Here is a 16,973-nt window from a genome sequence, read left to right on the forward strand (position 1 = left end):
GCATGTGTTTTTTGGCTGCATAAATGTCTTCTTTTGAGAAGTGTCTGCTCATGTCCTTCGCCCACTTTTTGATGGGGTTATTTTTTTCTTGTAAATTTGTTTGAGTTCATTGTAGATTCTGGATATTAGCCCTTTGTCAGATGAGTAGGTTGCAAAAATTTTCTCCCATTCTGTAGGTTGCCTGTTCACTCTGATGGTAGTTTCTTTTGCTGTGCAGAAGCTCTTTAGTTTAATTAGATCCCATTTGTCAATTTTGGATTTTGTTGCCATTGCTTTTGGTGTTTTAGACATGAAGTCCTTGCCCACGCCTATGTCCTGAATGGTATTGCCTAGGTTTTCTTGTAGGATTTTAATGGTTTTAGGTCTAACATTTAAGTCTTTAATCCATCTTGAATTAATTTTTGTACAAGGTGTAAGGAAGGGATCCAGTTTCAGCTTTCTACATATGGCTAGCCAGTTTTCCCAGCACCACTTACTAAATAGGGAATCCTTTCCCCATTGCTTGTTTTTGTCAGGTTTGTCAAAGATCAGATAGTTGTAGATATGCGGCATCATTTCTGAGGACTCTGTTCTGTTCCATTGATCTATGTCTCTGTTGTGGTACCAGTACCATGCTGTTTTGGTTACTGTAGCCTTGTAGTATAGTTTGAAGTCAGGTAGCGTGATGCCTCCAGCTTTGTTCTTTTGGCTTAGGATTGATAAGAAACTGATATATCAGAATCTCCCAAGTATGTAGGCTCAAAAATATTATCTATTATAATTTAATTTTATATTTAGAAAGTGATTTTTGAAACTTCTGCTTTCTAAAATAAATATGTAATAGAAAGTGCCTAAGATTGTAAATGTAAAGTGATGAGAAACACAGACAGAGATAATCTTATAGACTTAAAGATTTGCCGTGAATGTTATAAAATTTTTTGTTGTTAGAGATGATAGTACATTTCAGGTATTTTGTTTCCTAAAAACCTTCAAAAACAAAGCATTGAGACTCCCTCTGTCTTATTATTACTTAATAGAGTAACAGATCCTAACTGTATTGCTAGTTTCTGACTGAAAGCATACAAAAGATGGTCATTTGTCTTTTCCAAAGATAAAAAGTTATCTTTAGTTTTAAAAATTGTTTAATTTATCATATATACAAAAGAATGCATATAATTTATTTGGACTGTTAGAAATGAATAATAAACTGAACCTGTAACTATTATCCATATTTAGAAGCTGAACATTTCCATTAACTTTGAATTCCCTATTCCTCCCTGATCCCAAAACCTTCCCTCCTCACCAGGGATAACCATTTCCATATTTTCTTTAGCTTTACCATCTCTACAGGCATTCTTAAACACCTTAATTTTTTGAAACTAATTTTAAAATATTTATTCAAAAACAACTGACAGAAATAAATTGCACATACTTAAAGTATAGAATTTGTGTCTTTTCTCTCTGGATGCTTTTATGATACTCCTATTTCCAAGCAATTTGACAATAATATGCTCAGGATTTTTAAAAACTGCTTTACTGACTAAATTGATATACAATAAACTACATATATTTAAGGTGTACGATTTGATAAGTTTTGATACTGCATAAACATCTACAAAACCATCAGCATAATCAAGACAGAGAACATATCTATGACTCTCAAGAATTTCCCATGTGCCTTTGTAATCCTTTCCTCCCAGCCTACCCTACCCCACTCTGTTCACAAGCAACCACTGATCTGCTTTCTGTCACTATTTATTAGTTTGCATTTTTTCTTCAGTCTTAGGTTAATGATATCATATAGTAGGTACCCTTTTTTTCTGCTTTCTTTCTCTCCACATAATTAATTTGAGGTTTATCGACATTGTTACATTTATCAATCAGTTATTCCTTTTTATTGCTCAGTAGTATTTCATTGTATGGATATACCACAAACTGTTTATCCATTCACCTACTGATAGACATTTGGGTTGTTTAGATGCTATGAACATTTGTGTAGAAATCTTTATATGAACATATATTTGCATTTGTCTTGGGTAAATACCTAGGAGTGTAATATCTAGATCATCTGGTAGGTGTACACTTTTAAGAAACTTCCAAACTGTTTTCAAATATGTTTATTCATTATACATTTTATATTCCACCAAAGCATATTAGAAAAGAGAGTTCCTACTCCTCCATCATTAGTATGATTAGTCTTTTTAATCATTCTAACAGAGAATGTATTATCTTACTGTGGTTTTAATTGGCATTTCTATAATGCCTAATGATATTGAGCATTTTGTCACATGCTAATTTGCCACCTGTACATCTGTGAAGAACTGTTCAGGTCTTTTGCTCATTTTTAAAAGTTGGGTTGATTGTTTTCCTTCTATTGAGTATTGGAGTTCTTTATATATTCTAAATATAAGTCCTTTAACAGATATGTTTTATAAATATTTTCTGCTAGTCTCTTGCTTTTCTTTTCATTCTCTTAATATGTCTTTTGAAGAGCATATGTTTTTTAACTTCGATGAGGTGCTTTTGGTGTCATTTCTAAGAAATCTTTGCATAACCCAATGTCATTAGGACTTTCTTCTATATTTTCTTCTAGAAATTCGTAGTTTCCAGTTTTCATTTAGATCTATGGTACATTTAGAATTGTATGGTGTGAAGTATGGATGAAAGCTCTTTTTTTTTTTTTTTGGTATATGGAATTCAACTGTTTCAGCATCATTAGTTGAAAATGCTACCTTTCTCCACTAATCTGCTTTATATCTGTATCAAATATCTGTTGTTCGTAATATGTTAGTCTATTTTTGGACACTCTTTTCTGGTCCATTGATCTATTTGCCTACCATGACACTATTACCACACTCTCTTGATTACTGCAGCTTTAATAAGCTTTCATAAGGTAATGTTAATCCTTCAATTTATGTTCCAAAGTTGCTTTGGCTATTCTAGGTCCTCTGCCTTTCCATATACTTTTTTTTTTTTTTTGGAGACAGAGTCTTCCTCTGTCACTCAGTGCAGTGGTGCGATCTCAGCTCACTGCAACCTCCACCTCCTGGGTTCAAGTGATTCTTGTGTTTCAGCCTCTCAAGTAGCTGGGATTACAGGCATGTGCCACGAAGCCCAGCTAATTTTTGTATTTTAGTCGAGATGGGGTTTCATCATGTTGGTCAGGTTGGTCTTGAACTCCCAGCCTCAAGTGATCCATCTGCCTCAGCCTCCCAAATTTCTGGGATTACAGGCATGAGCCATCGTGCCTGGCCTCCATATAAATTTTTAAATCCGCTTACCAGTTTTACAAAGAAGTCTTCTGAGATTTCTGAGCTGGAACGTATTATATCTATAGATCACCTCAGGAAGAAATAACGTATCTTTAAAATACTGGGTTTGTGCAACATACCCATGAACATAGCATCTCTCTCATTCAAGTCTTTAATTTTGCTCAGCCGTGTTTTGTAGTTTTCAATGTAAAGGCCTTGCACATCTTTTGTCAGAATTATTACTAAGTATTGTATATTTTGATGATATCATAAATAGCATTGCTTTAACATTTTTTGATTTCCAATTGTTCTTGCAAGTATCTAGACAAATGATTTTACATATTGGTCTTGTATTTGGTGACCCTGCTAAACTCATTTATTAGTTCTAGTAGGTATTCTATAGATTCACTAGATTTTCTACATAGATCATCAAGTCACTGGCAAAACCCACTGGTTTTACTTCTTCCTTTCTACCCTGAAGGTCTTTTATTTCTTTTTCTTCCCTTACCGCACTGGCTATAATCTCCAGCACAATGTTGAATACAGGTGTTAAAAGTGAATACCCTTTTTTGGGCCAAGTCTAAGGGAGAAAGCATGCAGTGTTTACCATTGAGTATGATAATAATTGTAGAGGTTTTATTTTTTTTTTAATAGATGCCTTTCATTAGGCTATGGAAGCTCTTTCTGTTATTGATTTCTATTCCACTGTTGTCTGAAAATATACTTTGTATGACTTAAATCCTTCTATATTTACTGAGACTTGTTTTATGACACAGAAGATATCACTTAATAAATGCTTTCTTTTTTTATAACTACTGTGTAGATATCATTTAATAAATGCTTTTTTGGAGTAAGCTATATAGCAATCCAGCATATCTGAACCCACCAGATCATTTTTTTTTAAATCACATCTTAATCATTTGATGATACCAATAAGTTAACATGTCAGTAAGAATAAACAAGAGAAAGTACAGTATGAGAAGAGAAAGGTGGAAGACATTATAATTCAGAATGAAGTAAAAATAGCATATAGCATATAATGTTTAAAAAACTAAAATAAGAAAAGTAGCAACTACTTATAAACTTTGGCTGAAAATTTTTTTAAGATAATGGGGCCAGCTAAATATTGCGTTGATTATTAAATAGGTGAAACCAAACAAACTACTGGAACCAAATACTAACCTGAGCAGCTCCCAAAGGGGGGACACGTAAACGCTTCATAGCCTTTTGTCTGTCACCATCTTCAAGTTCATTGGTCACTACAGCCTAGAAAGACAAATTATTACATTTTGGTTAGGTTATACTAAACTTGAGTGATGCACAAATAATTCTGTACCATTTATATATATTATATTCTGATAACTTTTTGGTGAATGTATACTGATAAAGAAAATGAAAAAAAATCACAAAGCATATATATTCAAAGCTAGCAACTAGTTACAAAATAACAGAAATAAGAAATTGCTTCTAAAAATAAAACGTGTAACTGAAAATATGTGGTAAATAAAGAGATTATTGTACCTCAGTTTCAGAGATAAGCTGGTTGATTTTCTTGCATGTATAAAATGGGGCCACTTCTACATGAGCCACTCGCCAATCTGCTCCACGAGATGTTTCCAGGATCTTGTCATGCTTTTTCAGGATTTTTCGAAACCCTGTAAAATTCAGATTCTACAGAACGAAATGAGAAACACAACTATAATTTCTACTACCATCAAAAAAGATGAAAAAGAATAAGCACTAAGCACTGACAGAGCTGGCTGGACAAAGATTGAGTACTCAAGGAAATGGCAAAGCTTTCATAAAAGCATCTACTACTAAAAGGATGACTCTTCTGTTTTATTTCTTTTATTCATTTCAAGGTAGTATGCTATTAGTAACACAAAGAAACCCTGAACTATGAACCCTATTATTTCTCTTCCAAGTAAATTAATGAAAGTCCTAAGCTCAAAATTATAGCCAGTGTTTCCTGTCTTCTATGTATAATTATTTTCAAAATAGCTAATTTCTATTATTTTGCTGCTTTGGTCAAAAGAATTATTTTCAGAAAACGTTTTGCATTTGCCCATGCACTGAACACATTTATTTAGTTCTTTATTTTTTGAAGGACTGGTACAGGAATACGTATCTCCCCCTGCCATGCAATCACGCACGTTCCAGTAAGGAAAATGGAAGATCATCTAGTGCTCTTAACTTTCATTTTCCTTCCACTCATTCTCAGTTTGGGTATGGGAGTGCTAAGAAGAGTAAGTAGAAAGGAAGAAGTGATCATACTTACAGGGTTCAGTTTATAATGGGTAGAAGCCCCTACTTTTCCTCAATTTCTACAATAACAAAATACTATACATTTCAACATCTCAAATTCTGTTGTTCTTTGCCCAGCATGCAAAAAAGCTAAAAACTCGATTTGCAAGGTTAGATCTTTAAACCAGAGGTCTCCCAAATTTGCTGATTACATGTCCCTAACAGTAAAAAATTGTGCACTCACTCCAAAACAGGCTTTCCTTACTTACTTGTTTACATATTTTTCCCTCATGCTTTAATGTATGATCTTAAAGTCTGTGTAGGGTGCATACATACATCATGACTTAGAGATAGCTTTTAATCAATCTTCCTTTCTCCTTCATTCTCAAAATAAATGTATTCTTACAGAATAGATGACCCCCAAAGAAGATAAAGCAGAACTTTCATAATTAATTATTACTTTTGTTTTCCCAAGGAGCATTTTATAATGACCCCGAACAAAAGTTGCTAGGAAAGTTAATACAATGAAATTTAACAAAGATTTTTCCATGTAACACACAAACATAATTTATGAACTATGAAATGGTAATGTTGTTATACCATTATAGGAAAGAGGAAATACATTTTATTTTTGTTTTTTAAATTATAAAGCGATGAACGAATCTCAAAGCAAAGGAATTTATCACTATATAAATATATGTAATTATTTTTCTACTAAATTGTTTTCTTACTAGGTTTGTCTTCAAATGATAGAATATTAAATCACTAAAGAACAAAGAATTATAGAAGAAAATGATAAAAATAAACACATGCATTAACAAGATTACTGCAGATATGGGACTTTAATTACTTTTTATTTTAAAATTCTAATATTCCAGGTAATACTTTTGTTACATAATCTTTAGTTTTAATATGGTATATCATCCTATGACGATCCTAACCACTCACTATAAGTAATAATCACAAGAATAAAATGAAAAAAATAGTGCATAAGGTCTCCCTAAAGATTAGGGAGATGCTTTTCTCAATAACTTAAAAAAATATGATTTTATTGCAGCCCATGGACAGTAAAATTGGAAGGATTCCTTTAGCTGCAAGTTGGAAAGTCAGGGTCTTTGTTTTATTAGTGTCAGCTGCAGAAAAATTAACTATCTGATAGCTTTTGTAGAAATTTTGCTATTGGTTAGGAGGACTATAAAAGCCCTTACAGGCCGGGAGCATTGGCTCACGCCTGTAATCCCAGCACTTGGGAGGCTGAGCAGGCGGATCACTTTAAGTCAGGAGTTGAAGACCAGCCTGGCCAACATGGTAAAACCCCATCTCTACTAAAAATACAAAAATTAGCTGGGGATGGTGGCGTGCGCCTGTAATCCCAGCTACTCAGGAGGCCGAGGTAGGAGCATTGCTTGAACCCAGGAGGCGGAGGTTGCAGTGAGCTGAGATCATGTCATTGTACTCCAGCCTGGGTGACACAGTGAGACTGTTTCAAAAAAGAAAAAAAAAAAAAGAAAGGAAAAAAAAGGAAAAGCCCTTACATAGCCAACAGTGGCTGGAGAGACGTATTATTTCTATTCATGACTATCAGACCTGCCTCTAAAAACAGGAAGCAAACTGTTAGTCCTTGAGTTGTGGGCTACCCCTAAATATTAAATATTATACCAAAGTTTTTAGAATATGAATCTTCAAAAATAGAAGTCTTGTTAACACAGTTTTACCGCCTCTGACACATGGTTTTTAGCCAGTATGAACCCCAAGAATAATAACATGTTAAGGATTTTCCTTTTTGGAACTGACCCACTAGTAATACTTTAGGGTATTTCCATTTATTGAAATTTCTCATTTACTTAAAGGTGCCATTTTATAGGGTAAGAATCTAAGTACCTGATAGTTCTGCAGCAGGATTAGACTGAGGTAGAACTCGCTGAAGGCCAGTTTAAGGTCTTTAATATTTCTATGTTGGACACGCTCCTCATGGGACAAGTGGAAGACTGGCTTTCTGCGTTGTCGCAGTGTAGTAACACCAGTGCTTTCTTTCTGCGCATCCAGCGATGACTGAAGCTCGTTCTGAAGTGTAGCAAACCTGCGCTGAGCCTCTGCGAGCTTCTCTATAAGAAACAGAATTGTCAAATCAGTAAGATAAAAAAGTTCCTACTGACTTCTGAATTTTTAATAATAATTCCCATTTGCTCCCCTAGAATTTCTAGAAGAAAACTGTTACATGTAATATTTAGAACTCTATAGGAAAAAGTATTTTTGTGTAACACATTCTTCATTTTACCCCCCACAAAACCTCATGTACCCTTTCTTTTTACAAATGAATAAATAAAATGTAAAGAGCCACTAAGAGTGAAAACGCAAAATGGTACAGCCTCTGGTATTTGGAAAATAGCTGGCAGTTCTCGAAAGGTTAAACATATGATTCAGCAATTCCATTCCTAGGCATATACTTAAGAGAGCTGAAAACATATGCTCACAAGAAAACTTGCATACATATACTAACTTGCATTTATAATAGCCAGAAAGTAGAAACAATCCAAATGTCCATCAATTGAGGAACAAATAAACAAAATGTGGTGTGCATGCATGTGTGTGTATATAAACACACAATAGAACCAGCCATTAAAAAAGAATGAAGTGCTAATTCATGCTCTGACATGGATGAACCTTGAAGACATTAAGTGCAAGAAACCAGACACAAAATACCCAATATTGTATGATTCCATTTATATGAAATGTCCAGAATCAGGAAATCCACACAGATAGAAAGTAGATTAATGCTTGCCACGGGCTGAGTGGAAGGTGAATGGGGAGTGATTGCTATTGGGTATGAGATATGTTTTTAGGATGATGAAAATGTTCCAGAATTGGTAGTGATGGTTGTACAACCTTGTGAATATACTAAAAACCATGGAATTACAAACTTTAAGAAGGCAAATTTTATGGTATAGAAAGATCTCAATTTAAAAACGCCATTAAGAAATGTTTCTGGTTATACAGTTCAGGTCAGAAACAGGATTAGAATTTGGGCTTTAGATCTGTAATCTCCTGTATTTCCCACTACCCTTCATTACTTCTCTAAGACAGGTATTACAAGAGATTAAGACTTGCAAATTATGTGTTAAAAATACTAGGTATATCTGAATACATGTGTTTGTGCTACACATACATTTAAAAATAATACTCCATAATTTTTCTTCCAAGGTCACAATTCAGTTTACTGGAACCAGGCAGATCTGGGTTCAAATCCTTGCCTCATTAACTAGCTGTATGATTTTGGTCAAGTTTTTTTTTTTTTTTTAAATAACTCTTCTACACCTTTCATAGATGAAATGGAAATACCAACTCCCTCATAAAGTGGTTGTAACAATTAAATGAGGCATAGAAATGCCAAGGGACTGGCCGGGTGTGATGGCTCATGCCTGTAATCCCAGCACTTTGGAAGGCTGAGGCAGGCGGATCACCTGAGGTCAGGATTTCGAGACCAGCCTGGCCAACATGGTGAATCCCCGTCTCTACTAAAAATACAAAATTAGCCGGGCGTGGTGGTGCATTCCTGTAATCCCAGCTACTTGGGAGGCTGAGGCAGGAGAATTGCTTGAATTCAGGAGGCGGAGGTTGCAGTGAGCAGAGGTTGCAGTGAGCCGAGATTGCGCCACTGCACTCCAGCCTGGGTGACAGAGTGAGACACTGTCTCAAAAATAGCACTCAATAAATAATAACAATTACATAATAATAACAAAGAATTATTTACAACTTATGCTTTCTCATAGTTCTCCTATTCCTTGCTTTATCTACTGCTATACTGTCGTGCTGTTGTCTTCAATTAATCTTTAGTATTTTTGTCCTGTCTGGCACTGCTTCATGATTCACTCCCTCTTTCTCCTAGAGAATTTCCTTCTACAGGATGTTTCCAAGATTCATCTCTATTCTTAATCCTTTATATGACCTTCATTTTCTTAACTTTTATAATCTATTCATATTTTCTTGTATTTCCTATGATCTAAGACTGTATTCAAAACCAAAATCATGTTTCCATTCCTCTTTCCAAATAAATTTCATCCATTTATGTGGGTCAACCCATCTGGGACCTGCTTTTAGCTCCTAGGGACCACTCTTATGCCTCTCCAACACCAATCACATCCCCCTGAGGGGGCCCAGAAAATAATCCCTTCATTAAGGCATCCAGAATTACATTAGTGAGAAGAGCACCTGCATCCTTAAAAAGCTCTATGTTTACTCTCCAATGAAGGCCAGGAATGGCCATGAGAGATGTATCCACTGAGATGGGTTCCCTGATTGCAATGCACATTCAATGATCCTTGGAACAGAAGGGCCAGATGGCAGCACTTAACTATCAAAACAAGGTGGGTGCATTTACCATAAAAGGCAACAGGACAGATGTTTTTGCACACAGAGATTTTGGCTGTGGTTAATTGATCATAGTTATCCCTAGGAAAGATAGAAATGGGCAACCTACTAGAATATTGCTTAATTGATGTAACAGAAAAAAACTCCAGGTTTGGTGGCCAAATACTTGATATTAGTCACTACAACAGAGAGTCACTGCCTCTTACTAGCTTCCAGATCGACACTAGTTCAAAAACCCAGAGACCCCTGACTGAAGTGGAAGCTGGCCTTGCTTTCCGGTGGTTCCTGCAGCACTGCCACAAGTATATACTGTAGATCTTCCTCTAATCCTTCCTCAAAGGGCCTCGTGTCTATTTACTAGAGTGACTCTGCACTGGGAAAAAGGAAATATCCAGACTTTGCAAAGATTACTAGTCACTGGCTTTTGTATATTAGCTTTGTATTGTTGTATAACAAATTGCCACACACATAGTGCCTTAAACCCCATTTATTAGCTCACTGTTTTGCAGGTTAGAAGTCCAAGCATGATGTGGCTACGTTCTCTGTCAGGCTCTCCTAAGGCTAAACGCAAGGTGTTAGCTAGCCTGCTTTCTCAAGCTCACATTCAAGCTCACTTGGTTGTGGCAGAATTCAGTTTTTTGTAGTTTTAAGACTGTTTCCTTGCTGACTCTCATCTGTGGTCTGCTTTTAGCTCCTCGAGACTACTCTTAACCCTATCTTCAAAGTCAACAATGGAGAAACTTGCTCGTTTCAAGTCCCTCTCATACTTTGAATCTTTTTCCCTAGGAGTGACAAACTTCTGGAGACTCCAGGCACCACTGTGGTTTGGCAATCAAACTATACATTTATGATATTCACGTGATAGACGAAATATCAGCCCAGATTAGACTCACAGAAGACCCAGTTGGTCCACAGATTCATCCTGTGATTCCTTTTTCAGTTCCAAGATGTATAATTGGAATAGACCTACTAGGCCACTGGTAGACTGTCCAGTGATTCTGACCCACAGGTAAGAAATATGACGAAGGGAGGAACATATGAAGGAAGGGCTGTGACAGTTCCTGGAACTTTTCCTTATCAAGCTAGAACTGCAGAAATTAGTACAACAATCACAGACTTTAAAGACATAGGGACAGGATACCTACCACATCCTCTCTTAACTCATTTGTTTATGCAAAAGTTGGATGAATCTTGGTGAATAAATGGATTATGTAAACTAGGTGGTCTCTGTGATAGCAGCTGCTATTCCAGATATGGTATTTTCACTGAGGAAAATCAATACAACCTCTAGCACCTGGCATGCAGCTACACATCTCATAATGCAGCTACTCACCAGGCAGCAGAGACTAGCACTGAACCCCAGAGATAGTACTATTATCCCTTGGGACTGGCCAGCTACCTACTGGCAGATTGATTGTGTTGGATGCCTTCTATTAGGCAGGGGACAGAGATGTGTCCTCCCTGGAATAAAAGCATTCTTGATGTGGATGTACCTTCTCTACCCATAATGCTTCTCTAGCACCACCATCTCTTGAAATGCTTTTCCACATCACGGTATTCTATACAGCTTTGCTTCTGATCAACGAACTCATTTCATAGCAAAGACAGTAAAATCAATGGGCTCATGGCCATGGAAGAAAATAGTCTTTTACTATATACCCAGAAATAGATGGCCTAATAGAAAAGCTGATCAATGGCCTAACAGAAAAGCTGGGAGACAAGACTCTGAAAGGATGGGGTTCTGTTTTACAGGATACAATAATGAGGCCATAAGTCCCCACCATAACCAAAATATTCAGTCTAGGAATCAAAGGGTAGAAGTAGGAGTGGTTCCTCTCAATACTATAGTAATAATACACTCACATAATTTTTGCTTCCCAATCTACGACTTAAACTCTGACTGTTGGTTAGTTCTCAAGGAGAAAATGCTTCCATCAGAGGAATACAACAATGGTTCTACTGAATTGGAAGATGAAACTGCCACCTGGCCATTTTGGGTTCTTTGTACTAATGAAACAATAGGCAAAGAAGCGGTTTGTTGGCTAAAAGTAAACCCCTTGACTGATGCTGATTACCAAGGGAAAAGTGAATTGCTGAAACATAATAGGAGCAACAAGCTCTGGAACCCAGGAGACTCTGGAACACCTCCTATTGCTTCCATGACCAATAATATATGTTAATGGAAAATTACAACAGGCCGGGCATGGTGGCTCACACCTGTAATCCCAGCACTCTGGGAGGCTGAGGCAGGTGGATCACCTGAGGCCAGGAGTTGGAGAACAGCCTGACCATCATGGTAAAATCAGGTCTCTACAAAGATTACAAAAATTAGCAGGGTGTGGTGGTGCATGCCTGTGATCCCAGGTGCTTAGAAGGCTGAGGCACGAGAATCACTTGAACTCAGGAGGTGGAGGTTGCAGTGAGCCGACATTGTGCCACCACACACTCCAGCCTGGGTGACAGAATGAGACTGTGTCTCAAAAACAAAAACAAAAAAACCCTACAGCAATTAATAAAAGAACTATTGAGATTCAGATCCTTTAGGAATTAAAGTCTAGGTCATCTCACCCAATAACCAGTTGGGGTTCTGGCAGAGGGCAAAGGAAATAAGGAACGGGTCTTGGGAAAATAAAGATACCAATTATAACCCCTTGACCTTTTTACTTTGTCTCTTACATCTCTCATATTTTCTTCTCTTTATCGATTTGTGTTGCATTCTGAGTAAATTTTCAGCTCTATCTTCCAGTTTATAAATTGTCCCTTTAAGTCTACCTAATCTGCAGTTTAATTGATCTATTAAGATACTAACTTCTGTGATTATATTTTCATTTGTAAAAGATCTAATTGGTCCTTTAAAAAATATGCCTAGTCAATTTTAATGATTTCTTCTTCTTTGTTTATGGTTTTCATGCTCTCCTTTACATTTTTAATCATATTAGATATATATTTTTATTATTTTTCTGATAATTTTGTATATTTTATGTATCACTTTAATGTTTTGAAATAAGAGATTATTAGGATTTCTTTCCAGTCTTCCATATTGTAAAAAACAGAACAATTCACATATTTTAAAATCTCTTACTTAAGTCAACAGAAAATGAATCTCAGGCCTCCTTGTTAAGCATTTCTATTGTAAATGTGTTTGTCTTATCATCCTTAGGAGCAAAACAGTACAGAATTTCTTGGTTCTTTCTTGGTTCATGATGCCCTTAGTGTTCCAGTAATATTTTCATGATGCTTCTAGGCCGAAAGAAATAACTAATGCTTCTATTTATTAAGTAGTCAGGTTCAAACAACTTAAGTATTTATGTCCTAATGACTTAGAAGCTATCTGAAAAAATATTACACACAATATGCACACAAACATAAAATGAAATAATACAAGGATTTATCTAAGGGCCACTATAAATTATTCTGCTGACTAAAAACTGCAGGTAAACTAGCCAGAAGACAGAATATCATATGTAATAAGATTGCTTAACTTTAATTGTTAAAAGATTAGTATATAAATTTGCTAAGTGTTTAGTGTCCTTAGTCAGAATTGTCAATACATTTACACTTCTCATTACATGCATATTAAAAATGTAAGAAGCTCAAAAATGAAAAGAAAGAGAACCTGTTACTTCCTGTGTGCCAACAATAAGTCAAGACACAAATGCCTCTCCATCTGGAAAACTCCTTACTCATTTTGCAAGGCTAATCTCAAACACTGCTTTCTATATAAAGTTTTTCATATTTAACAACTCTCTCAGTCACAAATGAAACTCCCACCTTAGGGCTTGTATGGGACCACATACATGCAGCCAAAGCATACTGCATATAATTCTTTATGTTTGCTTCACTGACTGACTGAACTCTAAAGGTAACAGTTCTAAAATCTTTATCTTTTTTTATAATGAAAATTTATTTTAAATAATTTGTTTGAGGTATAACTTCCTCCCATAGGATTCATCTACTGTAAACATGCAATTCATTGACTTTTAGTAAATTTATAGAGTTGGTGCAATCATCATAAAAATCCAATTTTAGAACATTTCTGTCACCTCATATACTTCCATCATGGCCATTAGCTGTCAATCCCCACTTCCACCCCCTATCCCAGGCAAACACTGATCTGTATTCTGTCTCTGTTGATTTGCCTTTTCTGAACATTTCATGTAAAAGAATCATACAATATATAATCTTTTGTGTTTGTCTGGTTTCTTTAACTTAGCATGATGATTTTGAGTTTCATCTATTTTGTATCATAATGTAAGTCTGTTATACTGAGTTCCTTTTATTGCCAAATAGTATTTCATTGTGTGAATATATATTTAAATATTCTTCAGTCTGCAGACATTTGAATTGTTTCTAGTTTTTTAAACTATGTAAATAATGCTGCTGTTAACATTTTCATACAAATTTTTGCATGGCCTATCATCATCTTTGTACTATAAAGAGCTTGCATATAGTATACTCAATCCATGTTTGTTGAATAAATGAATAAATAGGTAAAAGTTCTCTCTAGTAACCTACATTCCCATATAGAAATGAAGAAGAAATCAACATTTCAGGTGCATTTTGCTACTTTCTCTAAAGTAAGGGCATAACTATGTAGAGGAGCCTATGAGAATCCCTGGGTGGGGGTAGGGGAATATAAACCATATGTAGTTTGAAAAAATCATATTCAATATTACTATAGCTATGGTATGAGATCTTCATACCTATCAAAGGGGTACAGGTTTACAAAGAATAAGAAATACTGCTTTTGACACCAAGTATCCCAATCTATTTTGCAATGACACTTCAGTTTTCTAGAGCCAGATTGCCAGAAAGCTCAAACACATGGAATTACACAGAACCTGGAAAAGGGTGTGTGTGCATATATAGAAGTGTATACTTTGATCTATGATGAAAATCTACAAATACACTTATAAAAATAAAAATGAGGCAAGGCGCAGTGGCTCATGCCTGTAATCCCAGCACTTTCGGAGGCCGAGGTGAGTGGATCACGAGGTCAGGAGTTCAAGAGCAGCCTAGTCAAGATGGTGAAACCTTGTCTCTACTAAAAATACAAAAAAATTAACCAGGCGTGGTGGTGGGCACCTGTAATCCCAGCTACTCAGGAGGCTGAGGCAGAGAATTGCTTGAACCCAGGAGGCAGAGGTTGCAGTGAGCTGAGATCGCACCACTGCATTCCAGCCTGGGCGACAAAGCAAGACTCCGTCTCAAAATAAATAAATAAATAAGTGAATGAATGAATGAATGAATGAATGAATGAATCTCAGGGCTCTTTTTACATATGTTAAACATTTCTATTGCAAATGTGTCTGTCTTATCCTCAAGATCAAAAACAGTGTAGAACTTCTAAGTTCTTTCTTGGTTCACAGCATACTTTGTGTCTCAGTAATATTTTCATGATGCTTCTAGGACAAAAGAAATACCTAATGCTTCTATTTATTAAGTAATCAGGTTCAAACAACTTAAGTATTTATGTCCTAACAACTTAGAAGCTATCTGAAAAAATATTACACACAATATTTCTAAGCAATTTTATAAATATTGATGAAAACAGACTATTCTGCCAATAAATTACAATTTCTACTTATGCCAGTAAATCAAGTGACTCTGAATATGAGAACAAATATTATTATTTTAATAATATGTTAACGCCATAAGCTCTCATACTAAATATTTGATTAAAATTTCCAATAACCATTCAATAATTTTCAAAGCACCTATGTATCCCTCAAAGAGCTAGAATAAGGGTTAGCAATATATTTTGCTTTCACCAAATTCATCGTTCTTTTACTTTTAGAAAAAGTTATTTCAAGAACTACAAGCTATCTTCAGAATGGCAAAGCTGTTATGTTGTTATGCAATTGAAGAATAATTCTTTCTAAAATCAAATTAGTGTCTTAGAATATTTTTATTATTTGTTTACCTGTCTTACAATATTACCATCTTGCTAACTCAATTTATGGACCTTGGTGTTATTCAAAATATAAAGTAAGTTTATGAGAATGTTGACCCATCACAGATGATTCAAGACAGGTAATTTTGTTACATTACATGCATTTTTTATACTGCTTTTATCTTTTATCTGGAATTCTTACCACTTGAAACTGTGTACCTCAAATACTAAAGTCTGAAATCTGTATGTGAATAAAACATCTAATTTTTCCACTTTTCTCTCTAATCAGCAACTCATTCCTTAATATCTTACAACTTCAGCCTCAAAAGACTATTTGTTATTGTCTTCATCTCCAAATATGTCATGTACTTTAACGCCACTGTGCATCTGGATAGATTTTTTTCCCTTGCTCTGAAGCACTAAATCCCACCTCTCCCTACAGCCATCCCCAAACAACCTCCCTTAAGAGCACTGGGCCAATGCCTACGCATTTTCAAAGACCCAATTTAAATTTCACTTCTTCTAAAGGCTTTTCCTCAATCCCGCTTTCTTCCTCCAAGTAAAGTCAATGCTTCTTCATGTCAGTTTTCACAGTACTTTGCATAACTGTAAAATACTAAATGTCATATTGCACATAAACTTTAAAAAGTACATGTAATTTGTAAATACACACAACAGATGTATTTAGTAAATAACACTGATATTTTCTATTCTACTATATTCTATCTTTATTTTTTAAAAAATGCTCATGATGACCCACGTACAGTCGTAGCGCCACTGAACAACGTTGTGGTCAACGACCAACAGCATGTACAACAGTAGTCCCATAAGATTTAATACTTTATTTTCACTGTATCTTTTCTACGTTTGGATACATAAATATTTACCATTGTTTTACAACTGCCTACAGTATTCTCTGTAGTAACATGCTGGACAGTTTTGTAGTCTAGGAGCAACAGGCCAAATGAATACTTGCGTAATAGGCTACATGTGTAATAGGATATACCATCTAGGTTTGTGTAAGTACACATGATGTTCCCAAAATGAAATCACCTCATGATGCATTTATCAGAATTATCCCTAAGTGACACGTAATTATATTTTAATTTTCTGACCAATTTATTGGGTTGTGACCTACAATAAAAAAAAAACCATTAATTTACATGATATTGTGTTTGTTTGTGAAGATGCCATTTGGAAATTGTGTTACTCATGACCATAGACATTCCTCATCCTTT

General features: G+C 35.4%; 1 protein-coding gene across 1 annotated transcript in view; it reads right to left on the reverse strand.

Annotated features, from left to right (window-relative positions):
- XPR1 (xenotropic and polytropic retrovirus receptor 1) overlaps window positions 1-16,973 on the reverse strand; it is a 256,114-nt gene that overhangs the window by 74,693 nt on the left and 164,448 nt on the right. Inside the window, exons 4-6 of the mRNA XM_032159187.2 lie at window positions 7,356-7,579; window positions 4,752-4,901; window positions 4,396-4,496 (exon numbers count right to left, since the gene is read on the reverse strand). Of these exons, the coding sequence (XP_032015078.1) occupies window positions 4,396-4,496; window positions 4,752-4,901; window positions 7,356-7,579 (475 nt within the window). The remainder of the gene's footprint in view (window positions 1-4,395; window positions 4,497-4,751; window positions 4,902-7,355; window positions 7,580-16,973) is intronic.

The sequence above is a fragment of the Hylobates moloch genome, unplaced genomic scaffold, assembly GCF_009828535.3.
Source record: "Hylobates moloch isolate HMO894 unplaced genomic scaffold, HMol_V3 SCAFFOLD_8, whole genome shotgun sequence".
Taxonomy (NCBI): domain Eukaryota; kingdom Metazoa; phylum Chordata; class Mammalia; order Primates; family Hylobatidae; genus Hylobates; species Hylobates moloch.